This window comes from Chenopodium quinoa, unplaced genomic scaffold, assembly GCF_001683475.1.
Source record: "Chenopodium quinoa cultivar QQ74 unplaced genomic scaffold, ASM168347v1, whole genome shotgun sequence".
NCBI lineage: Eukaryota > Viridiplantae > Streptophyta > Magnoliopsida > Caryophyllales > Amaranthaceae > Chenopodium > Chenopodium quinoa.
Window position 1 is genome coordinate 854786 of NW_018742241.1, and position 19311 is coordinate 874096.

Here is a 19311-nt window from a genome sequence, read left to right on the forward strand (position 1 = left end):
TAAATTAAATAAATTAATTTGGGTTAAAATTATTTTAGTAATCCATTTTAATTTATTTTGCCCACCCAAATATATAATCCGAATTAATCAAATAGAATTCGAGTTATAAAAAAAACAAATTAAATGGATCAGGTTCAAAGACTTCTAAGTCATAATGGGCCAAGCCTAAACCAACTAAGTTCGATCAAAGGGTTCACATCTCCTATAAATACACCATTCCTCCATATTCCCACGAGCTCATAAAACTCAACCGGAATTCTCTTAAATAAGTCAATAAGCACATTAAATAAGACCCTGTTCACTTCACCTTAAAATAATAATATTCAGTAAAAATAATTTCAGTTTAGTAAAAATAAGTTCAGTTCAGTAAAAGTTTAGTTCAGTAAAAATAATTTCAGTTTAGTAAAAATCAGTAACTTCAAAGAAGAAATATAATAGAAAATAAGTAAAAATAATTTCAGTTCAGTAAAAATAAGTTCAGTTCGGTAAAATTAATTTCAATTCAGTAAAAATAATTTAAGTTCAGCAAAAATAATTTCAGTTCAGTAAAAATAATTTTAGTTTAGCAAATATAAGGTGAAGTGAATGGGGCCTAAGGGGGCATTTGTTGACACCGAAATTTTGTTAATTTTTAGGTGTCAAATATACGTAAATAAGAAGATAATGTCAAAGAAATATAAGATATTTATCTTCAAGATCTCGTAGAATATTTGATAGTTATCTTGTTTACTACTCTAAAGAGGGATTCCTTTCCCCTTTCCCCCCATTCTCAAAGTACCTAACCTACTAATCCGGGTCGGAAGGACCCGTGAAATATTCCGGTCCGGAAAAGTCATATAATCTTTCTCCTTACCAACCAAAAAAAAATATTCCACAAATACCCCTAAATCCCTAATGGCAATAAGCGCTCCACCTTAAAGTTAGTTAAAGGTAAAATGTTACCACTATGTCAAACTTGACTCGATGTTAAGTATTGATTATGACTTTATGAGGGTAACTTAGGTTGTTGTTGACTACTTGTACCACTTTTGACATTCGAGTTGTCGTATCTAGCTATCTACGTCTAATAATAGTGTAATAATGTTGATTGTTGGACTAAAAAACCCCTTTGCATGCCGTGTCTAACTCTTAACATTATTTCATAAACTTCTTTCCTAGAAATGTCATCCACGTAACAACACGGCTAGATATAATATTTCAACGTATGTATGTAACTAATTAAAGTAGGTAATAAGTTTGATTATTGCTAAATTATACCTGTATTATTATGACTTTTAACGAAATCTGACTGACTTTCCTTTTCAGCAATTACAATTACTACAATTGTAGAGTTGTACGTCGTAGTGTCCCTTTCTAGCTTAAGGCCATCCATCAATTTTGTGGAAAAACGGAGTAAATTCATTCAGATTACTCTTTGGACAAATTTAACACTTTTGATGAAGACAAATTAAATATGAATGCTTGGAAAATTGTAGGCACATGATTTCGATTTGGAAATTTCTTAGAAATTGCTATTCTAATTATACACACAATGTACCGAGTAATTTGCATGCATATATGTCTTTCGGTACTTTAGCAATCTAAATTGAGCAGTATATTTCAATAGTTAAGATTCTAATCAGAAATTATACAATGGGTATTAGTCCATAACTTGCTATTGGGTGTCTAATTATACAATGGGTATGTATTTATGGGCCTAAATGATGAGTCTAATTTAAAAATCAAGCTTATAACAAGCTTGGTTTTGAACTCGAGTCAATAACGAGCTTGAGTTGAGCCACAAGCCGAGTTCCACTTTTTGAGCGCTCAAGCCGATCTCAATTTTCAAGGCTCAACGAGCCTCAAACCCAAACTCACGAGTTCGAGCCGAGCCTACCGGTATATGGGCTCGACTCGGCTCATTAACAACCCTAATCATGATATGTATCGTTTATTGCAAAACAAAATATATATATATATATATCACAACATAATAAACAAAAACGGATAAAAGTAGGATTGAATCATGAATGGTATGCACAATTTTTGTAATATAAGTAATAACGCGGGGCATTGTTTGGATCCAAAAATTCATCACTATACTACCTCCTTTGTGCTTTTTAAGTACTCCACTTTGACTGACACATTTGTCAATGCGTCACCTTGATCGACCAACAATAATGTTTTTAATTAACAATATAATATAAACAATAAAAAGTTGATATTAAGAAACTATATCAAGACAATTCTAACAATGCAAGTACCTATGTATCAGTATGAAATCATATGTATGTAGCATAATGATTAAAGATAATTGTCAAGAAGAATACAATCTTTTGATTATCCTAGAATAATATAAACTTTAAAGCGCATCTGCTCAAATTAGAACGTGACCGGTTGATAGCATGTTTGGATGTTTAATAGATTAAACACGACACGTGCTGTATTGTTATTGATTAAGACTTAAGACTTTTTTTTTTGTGTGTATAATTTTAACGAACAATTATGTTTAATTTATTTATTTAAGATACCCCCATAATATTAATGTAACAGTCCCCTCCCCCACCCAGCCACCACACTAGCGCTGCCAGCATTGTAGATCCATTACCCCCCACGTCGACCATCACCAAAACTTCCCAACCCCATTACTTTCTCTCCCTCCTCTTCCGTCGCTAGACACAACTTTAACCAATCAAGATGATTTCGGATTAGGGGTGGAGTTGGGTCCCGAGTGTTAGGGGTGCGGTTTAGGGGTGGGTGCGATGGTTTCAAGGGAGTTTTGAAGTAGGTGGGTATAGAGATGTCAATGGGGCAGGGATGGACCTCAGTTTGGCGGGTGGTGGGGAGGGGGGGGATGGGGATAAAACCATACCCGCCATGGGTGATGGGACGGGTGTGGATTTTAGGATGTATCAACCCATCCCCGCCCCACCCCACTTCGTACCTTCCCCATACCCACACATATTATAAATTAAAAAAAATAAAATAAAATTATACTTCCTCCGTTTTTTCTTATTAAACCAATTTTCTTTTAGGGAACTTGCATATTAATTGCACCATTTCTACTTTGGGTATGCTTTCATACATTTTTTTGTTTGTGTTCACACACCAAATACCCACCTTACCTTTACTCACATGTGATATTTGCCCTTATTACGTAACTTTTTCTCTCTTTCTTTTGATTGTAGTCACATGAGCATTTTTGTTATTTAACTTCTTTCTTAATCTTTGTGCCCAACCCAAATGGTGCAATGAAAAAAATGGAGGAAGTATACTTTTAGGGGCCGTTTGGTTGACAGAAGGGAATCGGAATGGAATGAACAAAGGGAATGAAATGGAATGGAATGGCAAAGTGGAAAATTTGGAAGGTTGTTTGTTACAAAAACCAGGGAATCATTCCCTCCACCACAGCACCACCACCACAGCGCAGCTCCGACCGTCGCCGAACCCTCACAGACCTCCGCCGACCGTCGCCGACCCATCCCCGAGCATCGCCGACCATCCAGCCCCCATCGCCGACCGTCGAACTCCCTCCCCGATGCTCCAGCCCCCTCCCCGATGCTCGAACTCCCTCGCCGACAGTCGCGCCCCCCTCGCCGACGGTCGCTGACCCCTCGCCGACCCTCCAGCCCCCCTCGCCGACGGTCGCTGACCACCACCGACCACAGCACCACCTCGAACTCCCTCCCCCCTCCCCAACGCTCGATCTCCCTCCTCCACCACAGCACCACATCGCCGACCACTCCCCGGTGCTCGCCGAGCCTCCCCGACCACTCCCCGGTGCTCGCCGACAGTCGTCGTCCGACCACCACCGACGTATATGGGTGTTAGTGTTAGGGTTAGGGTGGGTGGGGAATGGAATGGGAAAGTGGGGGGGGGGGTGGGGAATGGGGAAGAGGGGTTTTGGGGTATTTTGAAAAATGAAATGGGGGAATGATTGAGGGAAAAAGTGGCAAACAAACAGGTTGAAAGGGAATGATTCCCATTCCCTTTCCTGAAACCAGCGAACCAAACGCACCCTTATACTATATCCTCCGTTCCCTTAATATTGCAATATGGGGATGAGATACAATTTTAAGAAGAGGAGAGAAATAGAAAGTAATAAAGATATAGACAATGTGATGAGAAATGAGAAAGAGAGACAACATGTGCAAATTAGAAAATGTTGTAATATTTGTGAAATTTCCTAAAATAGTAATTATTACAATATTTGTGGAACGAATGAAGTATCTTATGAAAACAAATTAAGTAAAATAAAGTAGTAATATAATACTTTAATAGACTAATTATACAGTAAACACACACACAAAAAAAAAAAAAAAGGAAGTGAAATATTAACAATGATTTTTTTTTTTAATTGTAATCTATATTATGTATTATTGTTGTATTTGGGAGGTGGAGATTAGGCGGGTTTTGGATGGGGATTAGGAGAATCTTGGGTGGAGATTAGGTGGGTGTGGATATCCAAATGGGGGGTGGTCAAAGATGGTTTTGGAATTGTACCCGTTAGGGCGGGGATGAGGATGAATTTGGACTCGCCGCAGGGATGGGGATGAAGTTGAGAATGTTAGGCGGAGATAGGGATGAAAAAGCCAACATCCATCTCACCCCATTGACATCCCTAAGTGGGTGGGGGAGGGGAAGGGCGTTTCAACGATAGCGGAGAGGGAGGGGGGTTTCAGCAATGACTGATAGGGAGGGCTTGTCCGCAATGGTCGATGGAGGGTGGTTTGCGGTAGAGGGGAGGGTGCACGGTCTACGGTTGACTGGACGAGGGAAGGAGGGTGCTACTGTGGGGGAAGGGGGTATTTTTTATCACCAACTTTTAAATTTGGTTGGCCACACCGTGTGGCCATTTATCATAGGGATTATTGTTACAAGGGTTACTTCATTAGTGTTATAGAGATTACTCGGTTAGTGTTATAAGGATTACTTTGTTTTTTTTACAAACGACCATATGGTATAACCAGCTATACACAAAAGGTGCTAATTTTTTTAAAAAATTATTATTATTTAGGTTTACTAATTAAAATTAAAAAAAAATAACCAATCATACTGCTACACATGTCCAGTTGAATCTTTTTAGCAGGTTGACTTTTTTTTCAATTCTTTTTTGAGCAAATGCCCCCAAAGATCATATTATTTTGGGATAATAAAAAAATTGTTATTACAAATGATATATCGACAAAATTTGTACTATTCTGGACAATTTTTTTTTTTTTTTGAGGCAAAAAATAAAAATAAAATAAACAACTAATAATTTCATGTGAATACAAGTATAGAATAAGTATACATTCATTTCATATTATTTATAACAATTTGGCATAATATATGAGTAGAAAGTATTTAATCATTGCAAATAATATGAAATAGAGGTAATACATAATCAAATAACCGTCGGGGACAAACATAAACTCATGACTTGGGATTCCACCACCGTGAGAATGAATATACCCAATGAAAAAATCAGCATCATCATTGTAATTAGGACAAAGATTTGATGTATCTTAATCAAATGTTCCCAAATCGTCTTTATCTTTATAATCAATTAAAATAAAAAGATTTGTTGTTAAAAAAGAAAGAAAGAAAAAAAGGTAAGAGAAAAGGAGAGTCAATGCATTGTCCTTTGGTATCTAGTAACAGTAAGCAACATTATTTGAGATTTGCGTGTGGAATTTTTTTAAAGTAAAATGTAGGATGGAAGGTGGCTGAGGGTAAAGGCCATAATGAATGGACAGTATTCTTGACCTCCTCTCCCTATCCTTTCTTCCTTGTTTTTTTATTACTTGTCTATTTTTCTCTCTCATTCTTTATGGGTTTCGTCAACCCTCCATCAACAAATATATATTGAGGAAAAAACTACTACGTATATAATAAAACTAATTGCACAAAAAGAAAATGTTTTAACGTTTTGGTGTAGATGGTGGGAAACTCACCTTATAACTTTGAGATTATCTATATAAATGACTAACTTATGTAAATTTTGACATTATTAATACGAATGACTGACTTATGTAAAATGTGCTGGAAAAAAAAGATTAAACAGTGTATTATTGGATCAAAATTGACTCAGTTTTATTTTTATTTATCAAACATTTCTTTGTTGTTAACATACATAATACGGAGTAATAAAGTAACAAGTGTTATTATAGAAAAACTTAAAACAAAGGAAATATTTTGACAATGACCGTGTTTGGTAAATGACTTTTTGGTTAGTTTTTGGCTTTTTTATGTGGTCAAACAGTAAAAAAAAGTGTTTGGTAATTGACTTTTCATTCAGCAAAAAAGTTGGCTTTTAAGCTAAAATGAAAAAGCTGTTTTGAGTAGCTTTTTTTTTTTTGGCTTGTTGGCTTGTTGGCCCATAAATTATCTAATAAACAGCCAACATCCAACAGCTAACAACTAAATTTACCACACACTTTTATAAACAACTAGCTTAAACAACCAATTTCAAAAGCCATTATAAATAACCAAATATTTCAGCCAGTCAAACAAGCCAAGTGAACCAGCCAACTGCCAACCGTTAACCGCCAACAGTCATTTGCCGAACAAAGCCAATGTCTTTTCTCTAAAATTTTCATTTGTAGTGCATATTAATTTTATAAATTTATACTCAAGGGTAATTTTATCATTCTTTATTTATTACAATGATCAAGTTTCTACCCTATGCACTATTAGTATAAAAAAAAATTGTTTAAATGTAAAATTTTGTTTAACTCATATCAATCTTTCTCTCTTTTTTTTTTTTTTTTTTAAATAAAGAAAACTTAAATTCTCTTACTCCATACTCATGATTCTTCTCTTTTTTATGAAAGTTGTAAGCAAATTGAAAGTGTAAGAAAAATCCTTTTAGTAACCCACAACCTCAAGAAATATTGATACTAAAAGATATTAATGTAATACGATGAAATGACTCAAATGAGTAATTAAGTCATGCGTTGAGTTGCATAAAATTTAATTATGGCAAAAAACAGTAAAGTATAATATACTCGGTACTCCGTACGAAGCATTTTCTCTCTCCATCTTTTAGAGTTTCGTCAACACTTGTTTAATTTAAAGAAATTTTTTTTAGAAAAACCCAACAAAAGTCACACTCAAAAAGCCTGCACCAAAATTCTTACTCACACACAAAGAAAGATAAGAAAAGTAGGAAAAAATAAAGGAAGCGTTGAAGAAACTCTTCTTCTTTCCCCCACTAAAATCTTAAACCACACAAAAAAACTTTGGAAGAAATGTTAAACTTCCTATAATTTTCTTTGCTTTGACGCGTAATTAGCAACTTGAGTTTTCTAATTTTCCCACCTGTAAATCTCTTGTATTAAAAGGAAGATGGTTCATTTTTTATTCTAACTGTTGAAGCTTCATACATCATAACTACCCAACAAACATCATCAACCAAAATTTATTTGGACAGGGTATGTTTCTTTTGTTCTGTATTTTAACAGAATTTTTAGATTGATTGATTGATAAAGTTGTTGTAATTTTTTGGGAGTTATTTTGATCTGGGTTTTTTGGGGTTTGCTCTTTGGGTCAGATTTGGGGAAATTTGGGAGTTATTTTGATTTGGGTATTTTTTTTTTTGTTTGATTGATAAAGTTTCTGTAATTTTTTTGGAAATTTTTTTTCTTCTGGGTTTTTAGGGTTTTGCTCATTTTGCTGAGATTAAGGGAAATTTGATTTTTTTGATTTGGGTATATTTTAGAGCTGGGTAATCTTTGAAACCCTAAATTTTGGGTTAAAAATGGCAACTTCAGCTGCATTTTCGTCGCTGCGACGACGGAGGTCGCCTCCATTGGAGGCGTTTCTTGCTCCGGTGGACTTGACTGACGGAGGAATTATCAGAACGGTGTTATCTGTTGCTAATGAATTGGTTGATTTGCATTCTGGGAAAAAGTTGCCATTTCAGAGGCAGAATTTTAATTCTTTGGTTAGGAAGCTTGAGGTGTTTGTTGTTGTTTTGGATTTTTTGAAGGATTTCCGGTCGTTTTCGAGGTTTTCGTACACAGCGATTATGTGCTTTAAAGAGCTTTACTTGCTGTTCTATAGGTGTAAAATATTGTTGGATTATTGTTCACAGTCTAGTAAATTGTGGATGCTCCTGCAAAACCAATCGATTTCGGGGCATTTTCATGATCTTAATCAAGAGATGTCGACCCTTTTGGATGTTCTCCCGATCAAAGAGCTTAGTTTGAGTGAGGATGTTAGGGAGCAGGTTGAGTTGTTGCAAAGGCAGTTGAGGAGAGCTAAGTGCTTTATGGATAAGAATGATGAGATGTTGAGGCATCGGCTATATTCTTTCTTGTACGAAATTGAGAAGGGGCAGATTCCTGATTCGAATGAGCTTTGGTTTTTCTTCGTGGACAAGTTGGGGATTCGCGATCCCAAGAGTTGCAGAGCTGAAATTGAGTTCTTAGAGGAGCAGATTGTTAACCACGAGGGAGATGTGGAACCCACGGCTGCAGTGCTCAATGGGTTTGTAGCACTCACTCGTTATTGCAGGTTCTTATTATTTGGGTTTGAGGAGGAGATGGAGGTGGGAGCTGAGAGACACAAAAAACTGAGGAAGGGAATGATGACTCAGGAAATCGCGGATACTTTCCTTACAATTCCAAAGGATTTTTGTTGCCCCATATCGTTGGATTTGATGCAAGATCCGGTGATTGTGTCCACCGGGCAGACCTATGATCGGTCTTCAATATCAAGATGGTTGGATGAAGGACATTACACTTGTCCGAAGACAGGTCAAATGCTTGCCAATAAACGGCTGATTCCCAATAGAGCTCTTAGGAATCTGATTACCCAATGGTCTGTAGCTCATGGAATTCCTTATGAGCAACCAGAAGGTGCAGAATTCTCTTCAGAGCTTGCTGCAGCTTCATCATCAAAGGCTGCAGTTACAGCAAACCAGGCTACAGCGTATCTCCTTATCCAACAACTTGCTTCTGGGTCAGAGGATGCACAAACCATTGCTGCCCGTGAGATCCGGTTGTTGTCAAAAACAGGGAAGGAGAACCGTGCTTTTATTGCAGAAGCTGGTGCTGTTCCTCATCTCAAACGGCTATTGCTATCTGCTAATGCAATTGCTCAAGAGAATTCTGTCACCGCAATGCTTAATCTATCAATCCATGACAAGAATAAGGGCAGGATCATGGACGAAGAAGGGTGTTTGAATTCCATTGTTGATGTTTTAAGGTTTGGGCAGACTACGGAGGCGAGGGAAAATGCTGCTGCTACCTTGTTTAGCCTATCAGCAGTTCATAACTATAAGAAGAGAATTGCTGATGAAAGTGGGGCTGTTGAAGCTCTTGCTTATCTATTAAGGGACGGGACTCCCCGAGGCAAGAAAGATGCTGTGACTGCTCTGTTTAATCTTTCCACGCATACTGAGAATTGCGTAAGGATGATAGAAGCAGGGGCAGTGTCAGCAGTTGTGGGAGCTATAGGGGTTGAGGGGGTGTCAGAGGAGGCAGCAGGGGCATTGGCCTTGATAGTGAGGCATCCTGCTGGGGCTGAGGCTGTTGGCAGAGAGGAAAAGGCGGTGGCTGGTTTGCTTGGGTTGATGAGGTGTGGAACCCCACGGGGAAAGGAGAATGCAGTTGCTGCATTGCTGGAGCTTTGTCGGAGTGGTGGTGCTGTTGCCACCGAAAAGGTGCTCAAGGCACCAACATTGGCAGGTTTGCTTCAAACTTTATTGTTTACCGGGACAAAACGGGCAAGGAGGAAGGCAGCCTCCCTTGCCAGGGTTTTCCAGAGGAGAGAGAATGCAGCTTTGCATTCTGGTGGTGTTGGAGTTGGATATCCGATAGCTGGGAACTCGACCACGAATAGAGATACAAGCTTCGTTGGTGATGTATCTGTACCCATGTCAATATCAGTACCTGTTGTGCAAGGGTAAATGCTCACTGCACCCCTTGTTTTAAGTTTGTAAATGTATATCTTTGTATGTCCAAATTTTGGTTGGAAACTCGAAACATTCTTTCATTCAAATATGAGGCAATAGTAATGAAATTTAGCAATACTACACCTACTTTGTGTGTGATCTCATAACATAACATTTATCATCCGTATACGTTGTTTTAGATTATCTAGTACTAGCTAATAGTTGAAACTTCCTTTTATATGTACAAATTTGTTCTAACGTCACCGTCTTACAATCTTACAAAAGATAATTCTTTTTCCTGTTACATCTGTAACAAGTGTGATTAACTTGTGATTTACTTCTACTAACGTATCTCTTATTGCATCCATCAATTTTTTTCGATGTTGACGATTATATATATTTGATTCAGCTATTTGTGATTCCATTAATGACCTATTTGTTGGGTCATTTGGTGTATGGACCTGAAGTCTGAAATGACATTTTCGAAAGGGATAGTAATTAAAGGAAGGCCTATTCATCAGGTCTTTTGGTTGAATACTAACTGTCGTAAAGGGAAATAAATTGAAGTATCATTGCATTGTTCTCAAAGTCACATCCCCAGGAATTCCGGAACGACAATTATTGTTATAAACTATTTTCTGTTGTGTATTCCGTCATACAGCACCTCTTGCAAGTTAGAATGGTACAATTACCAAAATCACGGATCTACTTTGTCTGTGACGAGAAAATACAAATACATAACAGTTATCAGAGTTTTCAATTATCGCCTTCAGATATCCCAAAAAACGTCCCCTTACTTCCAGAATATCCATAGAAGAACCCCTTTGAAGCCAATGTGCCCCGATATAAGATTATTGTTTTATACAGAGTAATGTATCTGTAATCCCAATCCCTCGTCTCAGCTAAACCGTAGACTTCTTAGTCATTTAGATTTGAAGAACTGCCACTTGGTACTAGGATGTCAAAGTCACTCACAGTCCATTCTGCAACTTGATCAGGGTCTCTGTATACTTCCACTCCCAAATCTATGGAAGTCCATCGCCGCTTGATTGGTTGTGTTCCTGGATCCTGCACATAATTTCAACATAATTAACTTTCGTGAAAACACTCTTTTAAGTCTGTACACTCGCCCATGATGTGCCTAAAGGTACACCTGCAGCGTGCAAGACAGAACATGTCGTCTGGGTGTAGTTACTGCTAACTAGCTATTAGCTGAGAGGTAATACCAGTCATTTCTTCGAGTACAGTTAAAAACTTTTGTATACAAATATGTAAAGTTTATTTTTGGAAGGAAAATGAAAAATAAACAACATACCTGGTAAAAGTATAAATTTTGTGACATTCTCCCCACATCAAGCAGCCAACTCTTGGGGTTACCAATCCAACCTTCCCCTTTCTTTGTAGGATAACCATATTCACCCCACACAGGATTAGGCAAAATCTGCAATATTTCTTGAGGTTGTGGGTTACTAAAAGGATCACACTTGCTATTAGGCTCTTCTAAATGTTTCCCATTCCCTGGAGAACAGTACATGTGGTAAGCGTCATAAGGGTAGTTTTTAGTGTCATTACGATGAACACGGGTACCATTAGGGAAGGTGTGATAGGGTGGGCAAAGCTCCAGCCTATCAGGCTTGCACCACGACTCTGTCTCAGGGTTGATGATCATCTCACTGTATCGCGTGACATCTGATGTAACGTCTCCATCACACGGCTGCCCATTGTTCTTCCAACAGCTTCCCATATCCATTAGGTAGAATTGGGTCTCTGAACCCCCTCCTTTAGTTACATTCAACGTGAATCTTACTTTGAAGTTTGGAGATTCTAGATATTTCTGTACAATTCAAGATTTAGTCATTGTTAGTGCTTTGCATTGACATCAATTTGGCCTTAGAACACACAGTTAATTACTGAAAATTTGCAATTGCAAGTAACAATGAAATTTTGTACTCTGTTGTACACGAAAAGAGCTAATTCTGTAACTGCAAGTCCTATCAGTCATCAAGGTGGTAAAAGTAAAGCAAGGAAGAGTAAGAAAAGATGTAGGACAACTTACAGTTTTTATCATTCCTCTAGTATCATAATGGTAACCACCTGAAAACCCTTGGATAGCATCTGATCTCAAGTAAAGCATCAACCAAGGATACCTCGTCGAGGTCTTAAGAACATGTCGAAAAACCCAACTCCCTTTCCCAATTTCTTTTTCCCAGGTAACAGAGTAGAAAGAAATATTCTTTGCTTGATCAATGCTTCCTATCTTGCTCGAATCAATATCCACATCCCACGTCCCGAAAAATCGCCCTCTTAGGGTAGTTCCTACTAATGTTGTGTAGTTATGATACATTGTAGGGTGGCTCATACACCCTTTTCCAAAACAATCAAACCGAGTATCAGGTCCATAAGGGCCAACTTTTACGCCATCCTTAGGGCATATGGCGGCGTAAGTATCCAAGTTCCCATTTTTCAACATGATCATCCAGAAGTGCCATGGGTTTGGCTTGTCTTCCACTTTACATTTTGTGCCTAAATACACTTCTTTTTCTGCTGCATACAGGTCTACATTGTTGAAGAATTTCGACTTTCCTCCTGGGATCGGATTCCCTACTCCTAATACGTTGTCCTGCTCAGTGACTTTGTGTTGTATTGAGTAACAATCTTTCTTCCCTGCATCTTCTGTAGTAATAAACTGACAGCATTAATTTACAGAAAATTTGAGAACCATATATATACATAGCTTGCTGATAAAAGTGTAACAAAAAACACATTAACTCAAGAAAAAAAAAAAAAATTCATCTTTCTTACACGGATGATTCTAAAATGACTACCATTATATTAAATTTATATTGGCTGATTTTAATTTATTTTTTAATATCAAAATTAATTATAAATTATTTTTGTAATTTTTAAAATTCATTTATTAATTTTGAAATAATTTTTAATATTTTTTTTAATAATTTTCATAATTAATTTACAAAATTTAGTTTTTATTATTAGTGAAATTAAAAAATAATTCATAAATTAATTAGAAAATATAAAAAAAATAAAAAATAAATTTTATAAATAAGAAAAAACATTTATAAATATTTTGATGAAAAAAAATAAATAAAAAATCTGTCAATAAAAAATTAGTATAATGATAGTCACTTTAAGGACGATTACCATAGAATTTTTATTCTTATGCATTTTATAAATTTATATGTAATCCTACAATATCAAAGACTTCACATTTTTATTATCATAAGACATATAGTCCTACACACGAGTGACATTAATCTAATAACTCGCTTGTGAGTACTTATGTTAAACGCGCTTGTGAGTACTTATGTAATTGCGTAACAATTTCATTGATGGTCTTGCTTCAAAATAAGTTAATGTAATTTTGAAACAAAAGAAATAGAAATGAAACACTAGAAGCTAAGATATTAGACTTACCAATAAGTTCAAAACAATCAGCAGCTCTTGGACTCCCAAAGTTTGGAGTTTCTTCACCAACTTCATTGCACTGGTTCCATGATTCAATGGCCACCCTTAACCCATCTCGTCGCATCCCTGGATCGCCTACGGCTGATTCGTACGTATTTGTTCCATCTTTCTGAGAAAAGCTTCCCTTACAACATCCCAAAACCATTACAATGAAGAGTAAGAAACCATCTATGAAACATTTTCCCATTTTTGCTATGTAAAATGCAAAAATAAAAAAAAAAATCTATATTATGGTATATAGACCTATAAAAAAATCTAAATTGTAAGCTAACTTTTTATTTGGTCTTAATTTCTAATATTTTACACGCATGAAATGATGAAATGATACTATCCTAGCTATCTGCTAGGGGTATTAATTACACAATCAACATGCTAATTATAGAATTAATTAGCTGGATATCACTATAAGAACTCCTAACATCTTGGAAGAATTTAGCTAACAATTTATTAAAAAATTGCAGAGGAAGAAAATTTAATTTGACCAAATTGATTAAGAATCTTGCCTATGGTATAAACATTAATGTGGGGTATAATACTAGCTACATATATATGAATGGTGCAATTGCAAGTATGCTAAACTGTACCTACTTTTAGTGTTATGTTGATGGTATATTTTGACTACAACATTTACATTTGTATTCATGAAAGAAATTAAAACGCGAATGTCAGTTAACTTAGCTGGTAAAGAGTATTGAGGGATGGTATACTGAATGAAATGCTCTAACTTAGCAGGATTGATAGAAAAGAAAGGGATAAAGCAAAAGGAAGAAGGAAGGAGTTATGTATGGAGAAAAACAGATCATTTCGTATGTACTTTTATAAGCTAGTCTTAACAAACTCTCCCATTATTGCGTATTAAGTTACCTCTAAGGTTTATGTCATACGGAAAAACAAACTAACTTGCCTGATTGAAAATCTACTACATACGTTGCTTTAGGTAATTGTATATAATTATATATCAACTAGGATGTAGAGATAGTGACTATTATCGGTTCTAATGGTCGGTCTGGTGAGCGATAGTAAGCAATGGTAATGTGAATGAATTTATAAGAAAAATGAACATTCTGATGATAATGGTGGTTCACAGTCTTCAGTTCTTCACACAATTATATTTTTTTCTTCACATATCACCATACCTTTGGCTTTTAGATTGAATTTATAATTTTACGTAGGCCTTTTGTAGTTTTGTAGCTCTTCATATGCCCAAAAAAAAAAAAAAAAAAAAAAAAACAAAAATCTCAAAAAGCAATTTGTAATTTACACGTCGTATGCTCATTTGTTAGATGTGATATACTTGTATACGGAGTATGAGCTTGCGACATTATGAACAACTCCATTAAAACATTAAGCATAATTAGCAATCCCATTGAATCATTGCTGTATCAATAACAACCCCAATTGTCATTAACTCCATTATGTAAAGTCATTTAGGCATTGGTACTTTTGTAGTATCTTAATATTTATGTGTCACGCCAAGTCGCCAGTTAAGATGTGTTGCTTTGCAAATACCTTTCTTCTATATAAAAATAAAAAAATAAAAAAAAAAATTTTAAAAAAGAAAGAAATTTATGAAATACTACTTCCAGTATCTATACTTAATCCAAAATAAATCTCTTACAATTATACTACTACGAACTTTTATTCCCTCTTTTCCTAAAAAAATATCCCATTTTCGTTTTATACAATCTTCAATATACAAATTTGACTAAGGCCCATTTCACTTCACCTTAAATAAATAATATTAAGTAAAAATAATTCCAGTTCCGTAAAAATAAGTACAGTTTAGTAACAATAAGTTCAGTCAGTAAAATTCAGTATCTTTATTGAAGAAATATAATAGAAAATCAGTAAAAATAATTTCAGTTTAGCAAAAATAATTTCAGTTTAGCAAAAATAATTTCAGTTCAGTAAAATTAATTTCAGTTCAGTAAAAATAATTTAAGTTCAGCAAAAATAATTTCAATTCAGTAAAAATAATTTCAGTTCGGCAAGAATAAGGTGAAGTGAATGGGGCCTATTATATTTTGTTTCGTAATACTCCGCAATAAAAATTATTAAAATTAATACAAGTTAGTGTCAATGCAACGAGTGATACAAGTTTTTGTCAATATTTACAACATACTATAAAGTGAGTGTCAACGAGTGTAATTTTACCGAAACTAAATAAGTATAACTATATATATTCATTGAATTTAAAAAGACAAAAAACTATAATGATGTGAATTACTTTTGAGCATAAAAAAGTCTATAAATATGATAATAAGAGATTTAATTAGAGGTGAGCCAAAAAAAATTCACTCAATTTGGGCCAAATCTTTGGGCTGGGCTGGGCCCAAGTTTGGTCTGAAAAATACAGTATATGTCCAAATCTATACTATTTTGGGTCATTTTCTAATCAAATTACTCGTAAAACTATAACTACTTTCTCCGTTTTTTTTAATTGAATCACTTTTGCTTTTACAGACTCCTAGGATATTTTTGGAGTAGATGGAAGTAAAGAGAAAAATAAATAGGGCCCATGTAATAAGAGAGATATAGATAATTTATTAGTTAAATAGAAAAGTGATACAATTAATTTAAAATTTCTTTTTTAGAAGTGATGCAACTAAAAAAATGAAGAAAGTATTTATTTTTAAGTTTGCCTAAAATCCAAACTAAGAGGAAAAAATCATGCTGGATCGGGCCCAAAATTTTTCTCAAAGCCGAGTAAATTTTGGGCTAGACCGGGCTAGTTATTATCATGTCATTTGATATCATTATCAAGTGAGATTTTATTAATTCTGTCTTAATATTTATTTCTCAAGAATACTTGTATGAAATTACAAATAGATGACAATAAGTTAACGAAATTAAAACTTATATGGTCTACTTTACTCTAAAATTTTCTATTTTTTTTTTTTTGAAAGCTTAATTATTCTAATTTGGTCTAATCTTATTTGATTTTAGCATGATATATTGTGTCATTATTGTGTGCGCCAACTTTAATACTCGTATGAGCATATGATTTTTGGCATTTGAAGGACTTCCCACCTAAAACTTTGATATCCCACTTGTAATCTAAAGCTTGAAATTTAGCTAAAGTTAGTACAATCTTGGATTCTCTACGGTCGGTAACAAAGGAATCCTGAAGTTAAGTGATCAAAAACACAAAGAAAAAGACAAAATATTGCAGAACTAATAAAGCCAAAAGGCAAAAGCATAACTAACCAAAGTAACACCATATATTGATCCTCATAATTGTCTTTCCCTATTACTGAATATAGTACCTATATTTTAGCCCTTTGCATGATTTGAAAATTAATGGCAGAATCTCTTAAATTTTCTAGTGAAAGGACTCTTTGATCATTTTTTATTTGATACTCCCCTCTTGTTTTTATTGCTAACACTTTCTTAAAACCGTCGGTTTTTTTTTTTTTTTTTTTTTTTTTTTTAATTTTAATTCCAACAATTTTTAAATGGAAATACTACTTAATATTTTATTACTTCCCGTATTTCTGAATAATTGACATGTTCAACTTTTTTCACTATTTATTTATTAACAATGACTATAGTTTTTTTATTAACATAATATCAACATATTATATCATAAAATATGTTGTCAAATAAGTATATATATATATATATATATATATATATATATATATATATATTTATAGTTTTCATTAATATTTACTTATGTAAAAGTAAGGTCAAACTAATGCATTGATATATGTGCAAAGTTTGATTGTGTCAGTTATTCTGCTATAGAGGGAGTATATTCTTTGTATCTTTCTTCACATGGTCTCTCCTTGCACTTTTTAATGTTTTCCTACTCTGTTCTTTCACATCCGTTACTTTTACATAAACTATTCACAAACTATCACCTTTTCTTTCTATGTAATTTTTTAATTTCTCACCACTTACATACTCCCTCCGTCCCATAATACTGGGGACGTTGGGGTAGACACGTAGTTTAAAAAAACTACAAGTTGATCCATTTAAAACATTTGTTTATTATATAAAGGATTCTTTTTTATATTTTTATATTATAAGAAAACAAAAGGTAAGGGAGGTAGGGGCAATAAGTCTTACATGCACTCTGGTGCAACTAGGATAGCTGCACCACGCCCTATAATATGAACATTTGGTAAAAAAATATGAACACGTAAAAAAAATGAACATTCAGTAATAAAAAAATGAACACGTAAAAAAGAATTAACATTTAGTATTAAAAACTGAACATGTTAAAAAATTGATTATTTACTATACTAAAAGTGAACATGATTCTCATATGATCATAAAATTGATGGACCACGACCTTAAAATAAACATTTAGTAAAAAAAAAAAATAGAAATTGAACACGTAAAAATAAAATGATCATTTAGTAATAAAAAAATGATTATTAAGTAATAAAAATGAACATGTCAAAAAAAAAAAAAATATGAACATTTAGTATAGTAAAAATGAACATTTATCATACAATCATAGAATAGTTGAACCATACCTAATAAAATGAACTTTTCATTAAAAAAATATGCGAATACACTATATAAAGTGAACATTTAGTACAAAAAAAAAATAAACACGTAAACAAATAAACACATTTAAAAAAATTATGAACGTTTAGTATATTAAAAATGAACATGATTTTCAATTCAAATTCATTGTATATAATAATTAACAAAAAATAAAGATAAAATATATCTTTAAATTATTTTTAGTGTACTAAATGTTCATTTTGTACAAAATGTTCAATTTTAAAGTACTGTATGTTCATATTTTTTTTTATTTACATAACACAAATTTGATTGTAATTATTTTAACTTTCAAAATTTGAATGTCCATCTTAAATCTAATCTTAGTTCATTATAGAAACAATAATTATCGATCTATAACATAATAGATTAGGAATCACAAATGCAAAATTGATAAAAATCAACAATTTTACAACATTCACATATTTGTAATTATATAAAAAAAAAACCACACTCAAAATCACCTTAAGTGTCACGATCGTGATCGACGAAGATGATGATGATGGAAAATGCTACAACGATGACGAATTGGAGAATATCCAAATTAGAAGGACAAAGAAGTCTAAAGATTAAAGGAAAGTGAGGTAAGAAAGAAAATTAACTTATAAAAAAAAAGGGGGAGGGGAAAAAAAGAGGAGAGAAAATATTTCAGATTGAGAAGAAAACAGAGGAGAAAGAAGAAGAGAGAGAATTAAGATATAAAGAAGGGGAAAAAAAACGTATGTTCATTTTGAATTACTATATGTTCATATATGAGTGCATGTAGGATTTAATTGGGTTTTGGGGTTTGTGGTCCCAAAGAGAGTATAGGAAAATAATTTTTTTATTAGTGGTCCATCCCATATTTAGTAACGTGTCAAGTATTTTGGGACGGACGAAAATAGTAACTGTGTCAAGTATCATCGGACGGAGGGAGTAATATTTTAATAAATTCAATTCAATTGCATAAAACGCTTTGTCGGTTAAATTGTTGCAATTAAATAAAAAAAATTACAATTGCATTAAAAGTAGGCAATAGCTAGGAAAATGCTAGGGATTAACCCCTTGTGTGTTAAAAAAAAAAGAAGTAACTAGGAAAACGATTAGAAAAAAATAAGATTACCAATATATTATCGACCAAATTTATTGAAATTTAGAAAGAAAAAAAAAGTCAATTATTCCAAATCTTGTAAAGGAAAAAAAAAGGAAAAAAGGACATCAGAGGAAAAATTTTGCACTAAGAATTGCACTAATTCTTCAAAAAGACGGGTGTACGTTAATTTATTGTGAGACGGATTAAAGTTATCTTAAAAGTATTTAAAGTTACTCTTTATACTACAAAAGTTATTATCTTTTTAATAATAAATTTTATTTTACATAAAAACTTATAATGTATTAGATTAATCATATTAGTGTTTATAGTATATAATTATGAATCTATAAGAAATTACACATTAAAATAAAATTCAAATCAA

The 19311-nt window shown here is 33.7% G+C and overlaps 2 protein-coding genes across 2 annotated transcripts; one reads left to right on the plus strand and one right to left on the minus strand.

Annotated features, from left to right (window-relative positions):
- Positions 1 to 6992: 6992 nt before the first annotated feature.
- Positions 6993 to 10099, plus strand: LOC110736410 (U-box domain-containing protein 17-like). Its single transcript, XM_021916631.1, has one exon. The coding sequence runs from the start codon at positions 7721 to 7723 to the stop codon at positions 9872 to 9874; it is 2154 nt and encodes a 717-aa protein (XP_021772323.1). The 5' UTR covers positions 6993 to 7720; the 3' UTR covers positions 9875 to 10099.
- A 341-nt stretch (positions 10100 to 10440) lies between these two features.
- On the minus strand, positions 10441 to 15141 carry LOC110736419. The gene is made up of 4 exons (XM_021916640.1): positions 13292 to 15141; positions 11916 to 12532; positions 11175 to 11693; positions 10441 to 10927 (listed from the first exon to the last, which is right to left on the minus strand). Exons 1-4 carry the CDS (start codon positions 13527 to 13529, stop codon positions 10778 to 10780), a joined length of 1524 nt encoding a protein of 507 aa, XP_021772332.1. The 5' UTR covers positions 13530 to 15141; the 3' UTR covers positions 10441 to 10777.
- Between the last annotated feature and the right edge of the window lie 4170 nt (positions 15142 to 19311).

What these genes read in the sequence shown, in the direction of transcription:
- LOC110736410 (XM_021916631.1), top strand. Translation starts at nt 7,721, where the DNA reads ATGGCAACTTCAGCTGCATTTTCGTCGCTGCGACGACGGAGGTCGCCT.
- LOC110736419 (XM_021916640.1), bottom strand. Translation starts at nt 13,529, where the DNA reads ATGGGAAAATGTTTCATAGATGGTTTCTTACTCTTCATTGTAATGGTT. An exon ending in TGATTGTTTTGAACTTATTG is followed by an intron (nt 12,533 to 13,291) that starts GTAAGTCTAATA and finishes TTATTACTACAG; the next exon opens with AAGATGCAGGGAAGAAAGAT. An exon ending in CTAGAGGAATGATAAAAACT is followed by an intron (nt 11,694 to 11,915) that starts GTAAGTTGTCCT and finishes TGAATTGTACAG; the next exon opens with AAATATCTAGAATCTCCAAA.